At 34.6% G+C, this 15227-nt stretch overlaps 4 protein-coding genes across 4 annotated transcripts; 2 read left to right on the top strand and 2 right to left on the bottom strand.

Annotated features, from left to right (window-relative positions):
• The first annotated feature begins 381 nt into the window (after positions 1 to 381).
• Positions 382 to 4275, top strand: LOC115998663. Its single transcript, XM_031238285.1, has 6 exons — positions 382 to 780; positions 1688 to 3036; positions 3117 to 3218; positions 3325 to 3456; positions 3540 to 3671; positions 3763 to 4275. Exons 2-6 carry the CDS (start codon positions 1711 to 1713, stop codon positions 3946 to 3948), a joined length of 1878 nt encoding a protein of 625 aa, XP_031094145.1. The 5' UTR covers positions 382 to 780; positions 1688 to 1710; the 3' UTR covers positions 3949 to 4275.
• A 1530-nt stretch (positions 4276 to 5805) lies between these two features.
• LOC116000413 (transcription factor bHLH157-like) lies at positions 5806 to 6646 on the top strand. Its single transcript, XM_031240495.1, has 3 exons — positions 5806 to 5827; positions 5911 to 6042; positions 6134 to 6646. The coding sequence occupies exons 1-3, from the start codon at positions 5816 to 5818 to the stop codon at positions 6317 to 6319; spliced, it is 330 nt and encodes a 109-aa protein (XP_031096355.1). The 5' UTR covers positions 5806 to 5815; the 3' UTR covers positions 6320 to 6646.
• A 2197-nt stretch (positions 6647 to 8843) lies between these two features.
• Positions 8844 to 10448, bottom strand: LOC115999495 (ATP-dependent DNA helicase pif1-like). Its single transcript, XM_031239344.1, has one exon. It carries the CDS (start codon positions 10446 to 10448, stop codon positions 8844 to 8846), a length of 1605 nt encoding a protein of 534 aa, XP_031095204.1.
• Positions 10449 to 10626: 178 nt separating this feature from the next.
• LOC115999494 lies at positions 10627 to 12353 on the bottom strand. The gene is made up of 4 exons (XM_031239343.1): positions 11957 to 12353; positions 11597 to 11867; positions 11210 to 11493; positions 10627 to 11168 (listed from the first exon to the last, which is right to left on the bottom strand). The coding sequence occupies exons 1-4, from the start codon at positions 12351 to 12353 to the stop codon at positions 10627 to 10629; spliced, it is 1494 nt and encodes a 497-aa protein (XP_031095203.1).
• Between the last annotated feature and the right edge of the window lie 2874 nt (positions 12354 to 15227).

Here is a 15227-nt window from a genome sequence, read left to right as displayed (position 1 = left end):
ATATTTTACTTTCTATAATTTGACGTGTTTTAATTGCTAAATTTAATAGGGGCCATGATATTTATCAATTTTTTTTCTCCAATCAAATTTAAACACACCAAGAGTAAAATTTAGGAGTAAGTATTTTTCTTTTTTCATTAAATTATTATCTAACAGTATTCTAACTGAGTCTATCTTTATTAGGAGCAGTGATTGTGAATTTATCTCGGCACTCGAAAAGATTATTATATATACAAATGCACAACATAAATAAGGAAAATCTATGTTCCCGGCCTGTATATCTTGGACCAGCTTGTTTTTAACTTTCTCCTCTTTGTTTATTTGCATAGGCAAGACCAGGGACAGTCATGCATCCTTCTCTCTGCTTTGTCCCCACCTCATCTATACATACACACACACACACACACCAATCTGAATCTCTCTGTTAAAATCCCACTTTATAATTCCTCTCCATCTTTCTGTTTTCTTTAGCTCTCCTGATCCCCCTTCTGTTCCCCATTTCGTCTTTTCTGAACACCTTGCTTTTCACAAGATTTCCCATACGTGGCCTCTTCATTTGTTCACTCCTTCAAAACCACTGAGACTTAGCTGTGATTAGAACAGTTTAGTTCAGTTCTGGGGTTTGGTTATTTGATTTGTTGTGTGTGTATAGGGAAGCCATACTATACATAGCTGCATTTCTTCTTTGGGTTACTTCCAGTGTTCAAATGAGTGAAGGAGAAGACTGCATCAATCTTCAATAGCCTGTTTCATGGTGTTTTCTGATCACTGAAATTCATTGTAAGCTCTTCAAGTTCTTTCTTTTTGACCAGAGAAAATAAAAATCTGTTTTCAAAGTCTATTCTTTTCTTTTTCATTTTTAAAGATAATAAGTTTGGATTTCATGGACTGATTAATATTCATAAAACAAATTTAAGAAAATCTTGCTACGTGCTAGCTTCTGTCTTCTTCTTCTTCTTTTTCTTGGACTGCAATTTCTTATTTCTGTACAGGGGGAGTGATTTGATGGGAGTGTAAATTATTGAGATAAATAGATATCTACTTTTTTATTGTTAGGAAAAAGCTTTTGTTTTTATTATAATCCCTTTTTTGGTTTATTTGATCTGTTTTCATCCTCTTCATTTGTCTTATTTGAATTTCTTTGGCTTTTGTTCAACTTTTATTTCATGTCAACATTGATGAAATTGCACTTTGTATATTACACAATAAAGCACAAGCTTTTGAAATATTGTTTAACTTTATGTGAAAAACATTACTCTTTAATGGAAGTGTCAATTTTATTAGTTACCTCAAATTTTTGTGTTTGTGATTCTTTTCCTGGTTAGTCTTAAGCATCAGACATGTGTTTTAGTGTAAATAGTTTGGTGATTTTTAAGATTTATGGCATTCAAATTCTTGGGTATTAATCAGGAAATTGTTGTGTTATTAGGTGGGATGATTCTGAATTTTAATGGGATCAAAAAAATATATGTTTTAGTTAAAGTTATTGTCTTTTGCTATTAGTCTTTATGTGCATTGCTGTTGAGTTCATGATCCTTAATCTGACTTATAGTATGAATCTTGGCAAAGAGTACTAAATCTGTTGAGATTCTTGCTGGTTTTTTGCAAGATCAACAACTGTTTTGCTGAACATGAATCGACTATTTCCATTAACATATTCATCTTATGATGTTTTTGCACCTTCCAGGGAGGATTGGATTTGTGGATGAAATGAAACAACACTTTAAGGAAATGGAACAGGAGGCAATTCTATCAGGAACTTCATCGTCTTTCTTAAATAGTGAATTTTGTGATCCTGCTTGGTCATTTGCTTCACAAATCAGCAATAGTTCTAGCTTTATGAGTCCCGATATTCTTCCATGGCTAGATGTTGAAGATCTTATCAATGGAAATCTTCTTATGGATGTCGTTCAATCGTTTCCAGTAGCTAACTCGTCCCCGGTGGATGATCAAATTACGAATGTAAGCATGGAAAATCAAACCGGTTTTGACTGCTATGCAAGTGATCGTCTGTTGCAGCAGTCTCCCCTCCTCGGGTCTGATAATTACTTCAACATGTCCCAACCTTTTAGTAGATGGAGTTCTGAAGCTTCATATGCAACTTCATCCCGGGAAAATCTTGCATCTGGTATGGTTGCCCCGCATTTTGAGCATTTCACTAATAGTACTCAAAATGCAGCAGAGAGGTTGGTTATGGAGTCATCAGCAGATGAATTACGAAAACTAGTTCAAAAACCAACTAGTGTTTGCACATCTGATGAGTCGTCCCGTGTAACAGATGACTTTGTCGAGAGTCTCATGGCTGATTCTCTCGGGGATGACTTATCATGTGCAGTGGGACTCATTCCCTCGCCATCCAATATGAACAAGCAGTTTATGTTCAATTGTGGTGGCGATCCTTCTGTATCGACAGAGAGTTCCATTACCAATGCCTTCAACTCCCATCAGAATGAGAAATGTTTGAAAACGCCTTTCATCAATAACTTGTCCAATGATTTTGAGTGTAAAAAGCCAGAGAAGTGGGATAACAATCTACGGTCAGCAACAAGTAGTCATAACTGGGATTATGGTACTTCTAGTTCAGGATGCACCTCGGAGCACTCAGTTGGCTCCAAAAGGCCATCTAATACGCTATTCTCGAATTTAGGCCTAGACCAGCTTTTATATGGAACTGCTAGAAGTTCTTGTTCATTTGACAGACCAGGTCTCAATAATCAGTCGTTATCAACGTCTAAAAGGAGGAGATTTGAAAGTTTTTCCCCGAGTAGTAATATGATGAAGCCTTCAGATCTTTATAGTCTGGATGGGTTTCAAACCAGTATAGAGACTGTTACAAAGTTCAATTCAGGATCATGGATAGGTGATAGTCGCAGTATAAATGTTGGAAACCCCGATTTACAGGCAAAGGGGCATGAAAAACCCTCAAAAGCTATCAAGAAAAAGGGAAAACCAGGATCCCGACCTATTCCAAAAGATCGTTTGCAGACCTATGCACGTCTTGCAGAGCTCAGAGAACTCATCCCTAACGGAGAGAAGGTATAAAATTTCCTATGTTCTTATTTCGCTGAAAGAGGAAAGAGCCTTTAAAACTTACGACTTTATTGAATGGTATACAGATGAGCATTGACCGGTTGCTACATCGAACCATAAAGCAGCTGCATTTCTTGCAAAGTGTTACAAAACATGCTAAAAGACTTGCGAAAACTGAAGCACTTAAGGTAAAATTTTCATATGTTTCAACAATTTAAGCACACACATAATGCTCTTTTAGGTGGTATTTAACTATTTATCATGTATTAACCGACATGCTAATTTGGCCTTCAGGATAGAAAGGATCAGAACCATTCCAACAACGTTGCTAATGGAGTCACGTGGGCTTGTGAAATTGAAAACGAAACAATGATTTGCCCGCTGATAGTTGAGGATCTTAGTACTCCAGGCCAAATGCTTATAGAGGTGACTTCCCGTTCCTTTCTAGATTACCAAACAAATCCTTATTTCCAGATTGCGAAATACTTATCATATCCTTTTTGTTTCAGATCCTCTGTCAAGAACAAGGCTTCTTTCTGGAGATAGTAGATATAATCCGAGGTTTTGGCTTGAATATATTGACGGGTTTCATGGAAGTTCACGAGGCTAAGATATGTGCACACTACATTGTTGAGGCTGAGGTAAATAACACACTAAAAGACTGGTAGATGTTAAAATCAATCTATTCCATTTGAGCTGTTGTGACTTATTCTTCCAACGGTGTTCATGCAGGCGAACAGGTTCGTATCGAGGCACGAGATATTTTCCTCTCTTGTTCAGCTTTTACAGCTTACGGGCCCTAACGAGTTTAGCCCAAATGATCAACATGGCAATGTTAGTTTGTTGAACAATTCTCCCCAACCAGCTGCCAGCTTGCCTGATAGAACTCCATGTATGAGCAGTGTTCCCATTGCATGACAGATAATGTTTGGCTGATAAAACATGAACCTAGTCAGACCAGGAAAGCGGATGATGCAGAGGTGAAATGTTCCTGTCTTGCTTTTCCTGAAAATGGTGAGCACATGATGCCAGAAGTTTGCATTCTCTTTGACTACCACTGTTGATACTGAAGCTGCAAGTAGGCTAACTGTTGGATTTCTGGAATGTTTTTTTTTTTTTTTAATAATTATTATTATAAACTTTGCTTCTTTTCTGAGGCTCTTCAGCTGTTCATCTGCAACTTGTCCCCAAGTGATGGAAGAAGTGGACTAGTGGAGTATAGATTGTTGCTTGATTTTGCAATTACCATGACAATGTCCATGAAACTAGCATTCTTCATATAGTGTGCTACTAACTTAACCATGTCCAACAAAGATGAATATTTTAACACTATTTTGATTTACCAAAACTTCGAAGTCACTACTCACAACTCAATGTACATTTTGGGTAAAACTCAAATTACAGTGGGCATAATACTATAAGGAGGTAAATCAACCTAATTTGTGCATAGTTAATTAGTTGTAATTGAGAAAGTCAATAAACAACTCGAACAGAGAGACAAAGGAGTTGAACTTAAAAACGTTGTGGTTAACACAATATTTTTAATTCATATTATATATGTATGTATGGAAAAACCTTAAGATAGTATTAACATACCAATATGTGATATTTTGAAATTTTGGAAATGAAAATTTCATAAAGAAATTTTCATATGGTGTATCACTATTTGATAGAGCTTATTTAGGAGTTTATAACTTATTTTAAGCTACTAATAAGTTATAAGTTTTGTTTGGTAATGTTCTCAAAATAAGAGCTTATTTTGAAAAGCTACTTTGGTAGCTTTTAAAAAATAAGCTAGTATCTTTTTAACTTTTTTTTTCATCTTTATCCTTATTATTTTAAATAAATGACATCCTTTACCCATCCCAATTAAAACCCTTTTGGCCTTTTCTCTTCAATATGTTTGGTTGTAATTTGAATTTGACATTTGTGTTTGAACATTAATTTTTTGTATGAACTAATCTTATGAATTATAAATATTTTGTTTTACTTTATATATTTCAAATATATGTTCTTACTTTATATTTTATTAAGAGTTAATACCACAAATGATCCTATGACTATTAGGCTAATACTTCTTTTAGTGTTCGACTTTCAATTCGACCACAAATGGTCATCTGACTTTCATTTTTGACCACAAATAGTCTTCCGTTAAGATTTCTGTTAAATAGGTGTTAAAACTAGGGGTAATATAATCAAATTGATTAATATTATTATGATTACTTCTTTTTGAGAATTATATGACACCATAATTAATTTCAAACATTAAGTTAAGGAATAAGGGTCAAATAGGCCACTAAACTGCACACCAAACTACAATTACGCCATCGAACTAAAAAAATGTGATTGGGTCCCTGAACAACACAAACTTATACAATTTAGTCCAAAATGACTTGTTTATCCAATTTGCCGGTTACCAATTTAAAAAATAATATTTAAAAATAATTTTAAATTAAATAATTAATTTATTTATTAAATAAAAAAAAGAGCCGGAAACCCCTTCGTCTCCGGCCGTCTCCATGGCAAGCCGGAGACGAAGGGGTCTCCGACACCCCTTCGTCTTCGTGGCTGGACGGAGACGAAGGGGACCATTCGTCGTCCCCTTCTCCTCCGTCCAACCATGGAGACGAAGGGGTGCCGGGGACCCTTCGTCTCCGTGACTGGTCAGAGACGAAGGCGTCTTCGGCTCCCCTTCGTCTTCGTGGCTGGACGGAGACGAAGGGGTGCCGGAGACCCCTTCGTCTCCGGCAAGGTTTTATTTATTTATNTTAGTACTCCAGGCCAAATGCTTATAGAGGTGACTTCCCGTTCCTTTCTAGATTACCAAACAAATCCTTATTTCCAGATTGCGAAATACTTATCATATCCTTTTTGTTTCAGATCCTCTGTCAAGAACAAGGCTTCTTTCTGGAGATAGTAGATATAATCCGAGGTTTTGGCTTGAATATATTGACGGGTTTCATGGAAGTTCACGAGGCTAAGATATGTGCACACTACATTGTTGAGGCTGAGGTAAATAACACACTAAAAGACTGGTAGATGTTAAAATCAATCTATTCCATTTGAGCTGTTGTGACTTATTCTTCCAACGGTGTTCATGCAGGCGAACAGGTTCGTATCGAGGCACGAGATATTTTCCTCTCTTGTTCAGCTTTTACAGCTTACGGGCCCTAACGAGTTTAGCCCAAATGATCAACATGGCAATGTTAGTTTGTTGAACAATTCTCCCCAACCAGCTGCCAGCTTGCCTGATAGAACTCCATGTATGAGCAGTGTTCCCATTGCATGACAGATAATGTTTGGCTGATAAAACATGAACCTAGTCAGACCAGGAAAGCGGATGATGCAGAGGTGAAATGTTCCTGTCTTGCTTTTCCTGAAAATGGTGAGCACATGATGCCAGAAGTTTGCATTCTCTTTGACTACCACTGTTGATACTGAAGCTGCAAGTAGGCTAACTGTTGGATTTCTGGAATGTTTTTTTTTTTTTTTAATAATTATTATTATAAACTTTGCTTCTTTTCTGAGGCTCTTCAGCTGTTCATCTGCAACTTGTCCCCAAGTGATGGAAGAAGTGGACTAGTGGAGTATAGATTGTTGCTTGATTTTGCAATTACCATGACAATGTCCATGAAACTAGCATTCTTCATATAGTGTGCTACTAACTTAACCATGTCCAACAAAGATGAATATTTTAACACTATTTTGATTTACCAAAACTTCGAAGTCACTACTCACAACTCAATGTACATTTTGGGTAAAACTCAAATTACAGTGGGCATAATACTATAAGGAGGTAAATCAACCTAATTTGTGCATAGTTAATTAGTTGTAATTGAGAAAGTCAATAAACAACTCGAACAGAGAGACAAAGGAGTTGAACTTAAAAACGTTGTGGTTAACACAATATTTTTAATTCATATTATATATGTATGTATGGAAAAACCTTAAGATAGTATTAACATACCAATATGTGATATTTTGAAATTTTGGAAATGAAAATTTCATAAAGAAATTTTCATATGGTGTATCACTATTTGATAGAGCTTATTTAGGAGTTTATAACTTATTTTAAGCTACTAATAAGTTATAAGTTTTGTTTGGTAATGTTCTCAAAATAAGAGCTTATTTTGAAAAGCTACTTTGGTAGCTTTTAAAAAATAAGCTAGTATCTTTTTAACTTTTTTTTTCATCTTTATCCTTATTATTTTAAATAAATGACATCCTTTACCCATCCCAATTAAAACCCTTTTGGCCTTTTCTCTTCAATATGTTTGGTTGTAATTTGAATTTGACATTTGTGTTTGAACATTAATTTTTTGTATGAACTAATCTTATGAATTATAAATATTTTGTTTTACTTTATATATTTCAAATATATGTTCTTACTTTATATTTTATTAAGAGTTAATACCACAAATGATCCTATGACTATTAGGCTAATACTTCTTTTAGTGTTCGACTTTCAATTCGACCACAAATGGTCATCTGACTTTCATTTTTGACCACAAATAGTCTTCCGTTAAGATTTCTGTTAAATAGGTGTTAAAACTAGGGGTAATATAATCAAATTGATTAATATTATTATGATTACTTCTTTTTGAGAATTATATGACACCATAATTAATTTCAAACATTAAGTTAAGGAATAAGGGTCAAATAGGCCACTAAACTGCACACCAAACTACAATTACGCCATCGAACTAAAAAAATGTGATTGGGTCCCTGAACAACACAAACTTATACAATTTAGTCCAAAATGACTTGTTTATCCAATTTGCCGGTTACCAATTTAAAAAATAATATTTAAAAATAATTTTAAATTAAATAATTAATTTATTTATTAAATAAAAAAAAGAGCCGGAAACCCCTTCGTCTCCGGCAAGGTTTTATTTATTTATTTATTTATTTTTTTAATTTTTATTATTAATATATATTTTTAATTTCAAATTTTAAATTTTAAATTGTAAATTTTTTGTATTTAAAATTATTAAAATAAAAGTAAAATAAATATTTTAAAATTCAGAAACCGACATGTAAGCTTCTAAACAGGTAAATAGGTCATTTTTTGTGAAATTGCATCAATTTGTGTTGTTAAGGGACCTAATTGTAGTTTTTTTGAGTTCAGTGGCCTAATTGCATTTTTCTGTGTAGTTGGATGGTCTGTTTGATTCTTATTCCTTAAATTAATAAATATAATAACAAAATGGGTGTGACAAATCACATAAATGAACAAATTAAATAAAATTCCATGATTAATGTTCGCAATTTTTACTTGATTAATTATATTAATTCAACGGTGACGACCTTCAGTTATGTCCCCAACAAAATGTTTGATCGATTAATGAAGGGTGAAAACTATTAATCAGCCATGTATGAAAAACCATGAAAATTATGGAAACAATTTTCAACTTTCAACTACCTTTTCAGCTAGGTTTGCCAAACATAGCCAATATATAAACATAAACGTGCAATCCAACTATTAGCTTAAATTTTTAGTTGAGATGGAGCACATGCTTCAATTATTGTTAATTTGACATAATTTATGGATCTAGACTTTTTTTTTAAAGGATTTTTAAAATATTATAGATAATTTCTAGAATTTTATGTTAAACTAGTATTGTCCCGTGCGATGCACGGTTAAGTATTGAAGATTTGTTTGTAGCATTTCAAGTGATCAAAATGAATTTATTCATTAGACGCCCATTACGCTAAAGGTATTTGGCGAACAAAAAAAATATGAACAACAATTTAATACTCCGTATTTAACAAAAACTAATGGTCATTCTATATATTATGTAAATAATAAAATATTACACATTATTAAACACTTCATGGTAAACAACGTTAGTAGTTGACGTACTAACATTGTTCGAGTCATTACAAATAAAAAATTTCAATCCGTTTGGATTGCTCACCCTAGAAGCAGAAACGTACAATTGACCATGAACAAAAACCGGTTTCTTTAAAAGTAAGCCAACGTGTGATAGTGTTTGCCCTTGACTCTTGTTAATTGTCATTGCATATGACAATATTAAAGGAAACTGTCTTCTTTGGAATTTGAAAGGTAATCTCGGATCCGATGGTGTCATAGTCATTCGAGGGACCAACACTTTGGTTCCTGCATTGTTTCCAAACATAATCTTGCCTTCAATAGCGTGATCTGCTAACTTCGTAATAACCAACCTAGTTCCATTGCATAGTCCACGTGAATGGTCTATATTCCTCAACAACATAACAGGTGACTCGACCTTTAGAGTCAAAGAATGGTTTGGAATGCCGGATGCCCTTATACCATTTAGAAACTCATGAGTGTGCACATCATCAAGTAAGTTGCCATTTGAGTCTGATTTACACACACTATCACAGCTGTTGTACGTCCTACTATCCCCAGTATGCAAATCACTCATGTACTCGTTGATGGAGTTAACGACGTCAAGGATTGGTGCTAATATAGCTCGACCTTCAAGAAGGCTGTAATCTGAATTCCCAGACATGAACATAGGGAACGTACTTGCAACTATGTTGATAATTGGGTCTCCATTAGATGGTAATAACAGTTCGTTTGGTATCTCTACCTCCGCATGACCATCACTTTGACCACCCATAGTTCCATCACCTATACTCGAAATCCAATCTGCAAAGTCCTCTAGTTTTTTCATGTCAATCCCCGGCATGCTCCGGTTTAATCGAAGGTTTTTTGTCAACCTCAAAACCTTACAACTGTTCCATAGATACGATGAGTTGATTGTTGCAGAAACAATATCCTGTCTAGATCCTTTTGGTACAATTGGTAATATTTGCCAGAAATCGCCACCAAACACCATTGTCTTTCCACCAAATGTTTGGTTAGCACTATTCAGATTTTGAAATCGAAGCAAATCTCTCATCGTCCTATCCAATGCTTCAAAACAGTGTTTGTGCATCATAGGAGCTTCGTCCCATATAATCAATTTACTCCGGACAATCAATTCGGCTAGATGGCTACCTTGTTTAATATTACATGTGGAGTCTTCGTTTATTGCAATAGGGATGGAAAATCTTGAATGAGCAGTTCGACCACCAGGAAGTAACAATGATGCTATGCCACTGGATGCCACATTAATAACAATATCACCGCTAGCTCGCAATGTTGCTGACAATGCCCTCCATAGATAAGTTTTCCCAGTACCACCGTAACCAAAAACGAAGAACAACTCACCACTGCCATTAGATAGATCCTGGATAATTGTGTTGTAGATCTCTTTATGCTCATCAGTCAATCTTGATGCCAATTCTTTGCTCTCTACTTGGAGTGTTTCACAATCATAGTTCAACTCCTCAAACAACAATATGTTATCAACCAATCTTGAATCATCCATGTTAGATGTTGGCATCGGAGGAAAGTCTTTAAGAGACTTATTGTGTACCATCAACATTTTTTCTAGTTCAATCAAATAGAAGTTTGTTTTCTCACTCTCTTAGTATAAAGACTGTAAACACGAAAAAAGTAATAGTACTGTAAGGTGTTAGTTATTGTATAAATGTATTCATATGTATGTGTGTGTGTGTGTGTATATGTATAAATTTTATCTATTTTAATATACATAAATACAATTAAATGTATGTTTTATGCATGATTGTAAAACTTGGTTTATTTAGTCGTTTCCTATACATGAATTGAGCATCTTCTGCTAAATGATGCCACACCTCATGCCATACATGTTCAGGTCTGGATAATGAGTTTGATAGCAACAATATAACAAACAACTTCCTTATCGCATGTCCAGTTGACCAATGGCTTGCTTCCTCAATTGCATCAATATACTCTTTGTCGTCATCTAATAATCCACGCGCATAACATGCATCCCTAAATGTCATGTATTCTACCCCATTAAATGGCATAATGTCCTTAAAACTGGTTGGTCCACGAACAATATTTAGAAGACATCTAAGATGATATACTTCACCGCTACCAGGAGGTACAAAGAAGATGCGACCAATTGAGAACCCCTTCTTCTTTGGATGCCACTCTCGAATATCTTTCTTCCAAACAAATATATTGGGCATTTCAATGTATGTTAACAAACGTGAGTCTTCATATTTCTTATTTGCTTCGAACCATCCTTTGAACATACTTTGTCGCACTGTTTCCCGACCTAAAACATTATCAATATTTTCATCATCAGCGGGGACTGACAATTTGGAAGGTGGAAGCTTAATCTCTCAACAGCCGGTGTCCGATATTGGACTTCAGAACTGAATAGTCGCCAAGCTGCCTCGCATGCTGAAACGTATCTACAATCGTAGTACATATTAATCTCATCCACCACCCCCTCACTGTTTTCGTCGGTGGTACTACTGTAGAGTTCTGTCGTAACCCGGTCATTACCCTTATTGACATACTTGAAGAGGTACTTGATTGATCTCGACTGGTTGCACCATTCTATGTTGATATGGGCCTTGTACCTCAAAAGCAGGTATCTATTATGTGGGACAACGTAGACTATCTAGTTCTATATCGTTCTTCTTGACTGTTCTACCATCGTCTCGACGCATGTAAACTGGATACCCATCCTAGTCAAACCCAGACTCTGCTACAAATCGTTTGGGGAAGTGTTTTGAACACTTTCCATTAACCATGCACGGATAATTTCTTCTAGCGATCCCACACGGTCCGTGAACCATGAATTTCTCGACTGCATTGTAGTATTCCATGTCCACTATCTTGTCTGGTACCTCAGCCTTTATAACTGAATCCATGTACGTCGGACTCGTCATGTCAGCTTTGTTCTTGAGGAATACTAGAATATGTGCATGCGGCAGTCCACGTTTTTGGAACTCAATGGTGTAAATAACTACAATTACATAATAATCTTAAATTAGTTTAACATGATATACACAGACAAAAGTAAAAACATAGTGTTTAATGAAATTCAATGTATACCTGATTTCACAGGACCAAAAAGTTCACCATTCTTGACTCCCTTTATTAGACAATCCAATTTCATCTTGAATATACGACATAAAATATTTGGACGGTCTTCCGCATTGAGATTTCTCTTGGTAATGTATCGCTGTATTTCAGGCCATTTTGTATTACATGTGAACGTTACAAATAGATTGGGGTAACCAATGTGTCTACAAATGGCCATTGCATCCTGGTAATTCTGGATCATGTACCTTGCTCCGCCCGTAAAACTTGATGGTAGGAGTATCCACTTTCCTTGGGTGCTAGCTTGTACTTCACCCCGCGTCAACGCATCTGTCAATCCTTTTAAAGCTTCGCACCGTAGTGATTTTTGGTGTGTCCTTATGTATATAAGCCTGACAGATTTAACCATAGTGTATGCATCCACTATAAATTGTTGGAAAAACCTCCTAGCATACAATATGCTAGAAATCTCTTCCAACCTTTCATGTAGCCGATAAGGAAAATACTCTCGTTGAGATATACGTTGCCTTGCATTATTGTTGTTAGAGCCATTGGTTGCAAACTGTATATCCTCTCTATACCCATCTTCCCCGTGAGGAAATAGAACAGAATATTGCAGTGGTAAGTATGATGGGTTTAATTCAGTAATTCACTTGAGCACCCCGGAATTGCTCTCAACCAAAATATCTCTGTGGCTCATGGATGGATCTAAATCACCAACAATAAGTGCAGCAACCTCTGACGTCGTTGGTAGGTTATAAGTTCTTGCATCTTTAGTTCTCTTACCAATTAATCTCATTTTTATCTCTACACATGGATTCCTCTCAATTTCTGCCTTGGCCATACGGAATGATTTAACCAACACATTATTCCCGTCTAAAACATCCTTAATGTCCTCCACCACCTCAACATGCAAATCCTGTGTAACTATGTTCTCTCATTATAAAGGAATAAAGAAAATTACTCGTTATATTTAGTTAAAGTAATTGTTAAATGGATTGATAAAATTAACAAATAGTGACATCATGTACTATACCTGACAGAAGCAATACAGTTTTCAATTTCATTATCAGTATCATGAATATACAATTGTGCAAAATTCGGATAGCTCCCATATGGTGGAATTAGGCTACCAATACGATGAAAGTTCTGACCATGTATTCTGAAAATTGGAGGGGATGACCCATTGTTTATTGTCTTGTCTATCTTAGCACCCATTGATGTAAAACAAAACATGTTATTATATGATCTTATATTTTGAAGAAAAAGTTTTTGCTTCTCTCACTCGGTGTAAAAAAGAGATCATATAACTTCTTTAGAGGTAGTGTGATTCTAGGCAGTTTGATTTTCCCGTTCACAGAACATCTTGAGTATTTAACTGTGTTTCTTGATTTTGACTTGTATCGTTCGGGTCACCAAAGTCTACAGATTCCACTGAAATTGTTGTATAGAATATTAAGAACTTGTGAGTCAACATTTACTTTATAGAATTAAATTTTTATAAACTAACCATCTTGTATGTTTGATGTGTATGTTTGATGACTAAACACTTTATCCATTTCTGCACTTAGATTGGGATAGTTGTTTTGAGTCGGAAGAACTGAATCACAATTTGACTTGATATCATTTGCACATTGATGAGTAAAATGGTGATAGTAAAAAGAGGGTGTAAATGTCATTCTGCTGAGAATTGAGACTATGGCACGTACTTGTATGATATGTAGAATTCTAGGCACTAAAGTATTGAAATTCACTAGAATCCAAGCAAACTAAGATTAAGAAATGGAAATAAAATAAAAGATGCAAATTAAATAAGGAATAAACTATATGATAAAAGAATGTGTCAGATTAGGGGTATTGCAATCTTGATGCTCTAACAAACTTAGAATTAGGGAAAAATAATTAACCAAGGGATTTATTGGCAATGCACTCAAGAATTCAGTTCAGCTACTTTTGTAATCAATAAACTAGAATTATGTTAAAATTGCCTCACTTTCGTGATGCATCAATCATAACCTTAAAACACAAAAGCATTATAAGCCCCCAAATTACCCATATTCTCATAGTAGGAAAAATTGGGTTGAAATTGGTTAGGTTGAGTCTTTCACCCAACTTTCGTTGTGATGAAATTCTCTCCAAAGCAAATCAATAAAAGCTGCGCATCAATTTTCAATAAGAGGAATTTATAATCCAATTCAAACATAAAAACCCTAGGTTAATAAATTATCCTCTTTATGCAATAATCATAAACCTAGCATCAAGAATAACAATAGAAACCTAATCCAAACCCAAAAGCTAACTACTCATGAATCAAAGTAAACAAAGCAAAGCAATAATAAATAACCATAAACATTGCAAGAAATCTGAAAAGAAAGTAAATAAGGGGAAATTAAAAGGAGAACTTTACTGATAATGAATAACAAATCCAACTCCAATTCGAGATTCCAAGCTTGAAATTAAATAATCTAATGTAAAACTAATCTAAATTATACTAGGGAAATCTAAAGAAGAGAGGAAAAATAAACTAAAACTAACTAGGATTGGGAACTCCTTAAATTGTAGAGAATATGTAGAATATATAGGAGATAGATGGGCCTTGGGCTCATGAGGCAGCTTCCAATTCTTTTCCAATTCTTATTCTTGTTTCTTTTCCTTCCTTAGGTAATTTCCTTTTCTTCCAAAACTTGTCCAAAATGTTCCAAAATTCTTCCTTTGCTGCACCTTGTGGATAATTCAACCCCTGGACAATATAACACACAAACAATTCTCAATTTCACTATAATAAAGAAAATAAACATCAAAACAACTAAAATAATGGGTGAATTATTGTACAAAATACGTAGTAGTAGATATCACACATCATTCAGTGTACCATTCTCACACCCTAATATAATAAACATCTTATTAGATGTTATAATAATAATAATTACATTTGAACATAATATATACTTCCAATGGTTTTTTTATACATGATAGTTTTTTCCTTACACACACACATAACATTGTTATAACAACGATGTTATTATATGTATACTTACCGTTAGACATGTTGGTCGTAATTACTTGACACTCATCTACTTCATAGAAATCAAGATTTAAATCGCGACAATGATTAAATGAGGGTTCAATATTCCTACTTGTAGATGGTCCACTGTTTGATGACACATGATATATATCGCGGATTGATGAACTAATTAATGTGCGTTTTACAAATGACGACATAAAAAAAATTAACAACTCACGGTACAAAAAAAAAGACATTACAAAAAAAAAAAAAAAAAAA

Source organism: Ipomoea triloba, chromosome 12 (genome assembly GCF_003576645.1).
Source record: "Ipomoea triloba cultivar NCNSP0323 chromosome 12, ASM357664v1".
Taxonomy (NCBI): domain Eukaryota; kingdom Viridiplantae; phylum Streptophyta; class Magnoliopsida; order Solanales; family Convolvulaceae; genus Ipomoea; species Ipomoea triloba.
The sequence above is the reverse complement of the archived record's forward strand: the minus strand, read 5'-3'. Positions and strand labels throughout refer to the sequence as shown.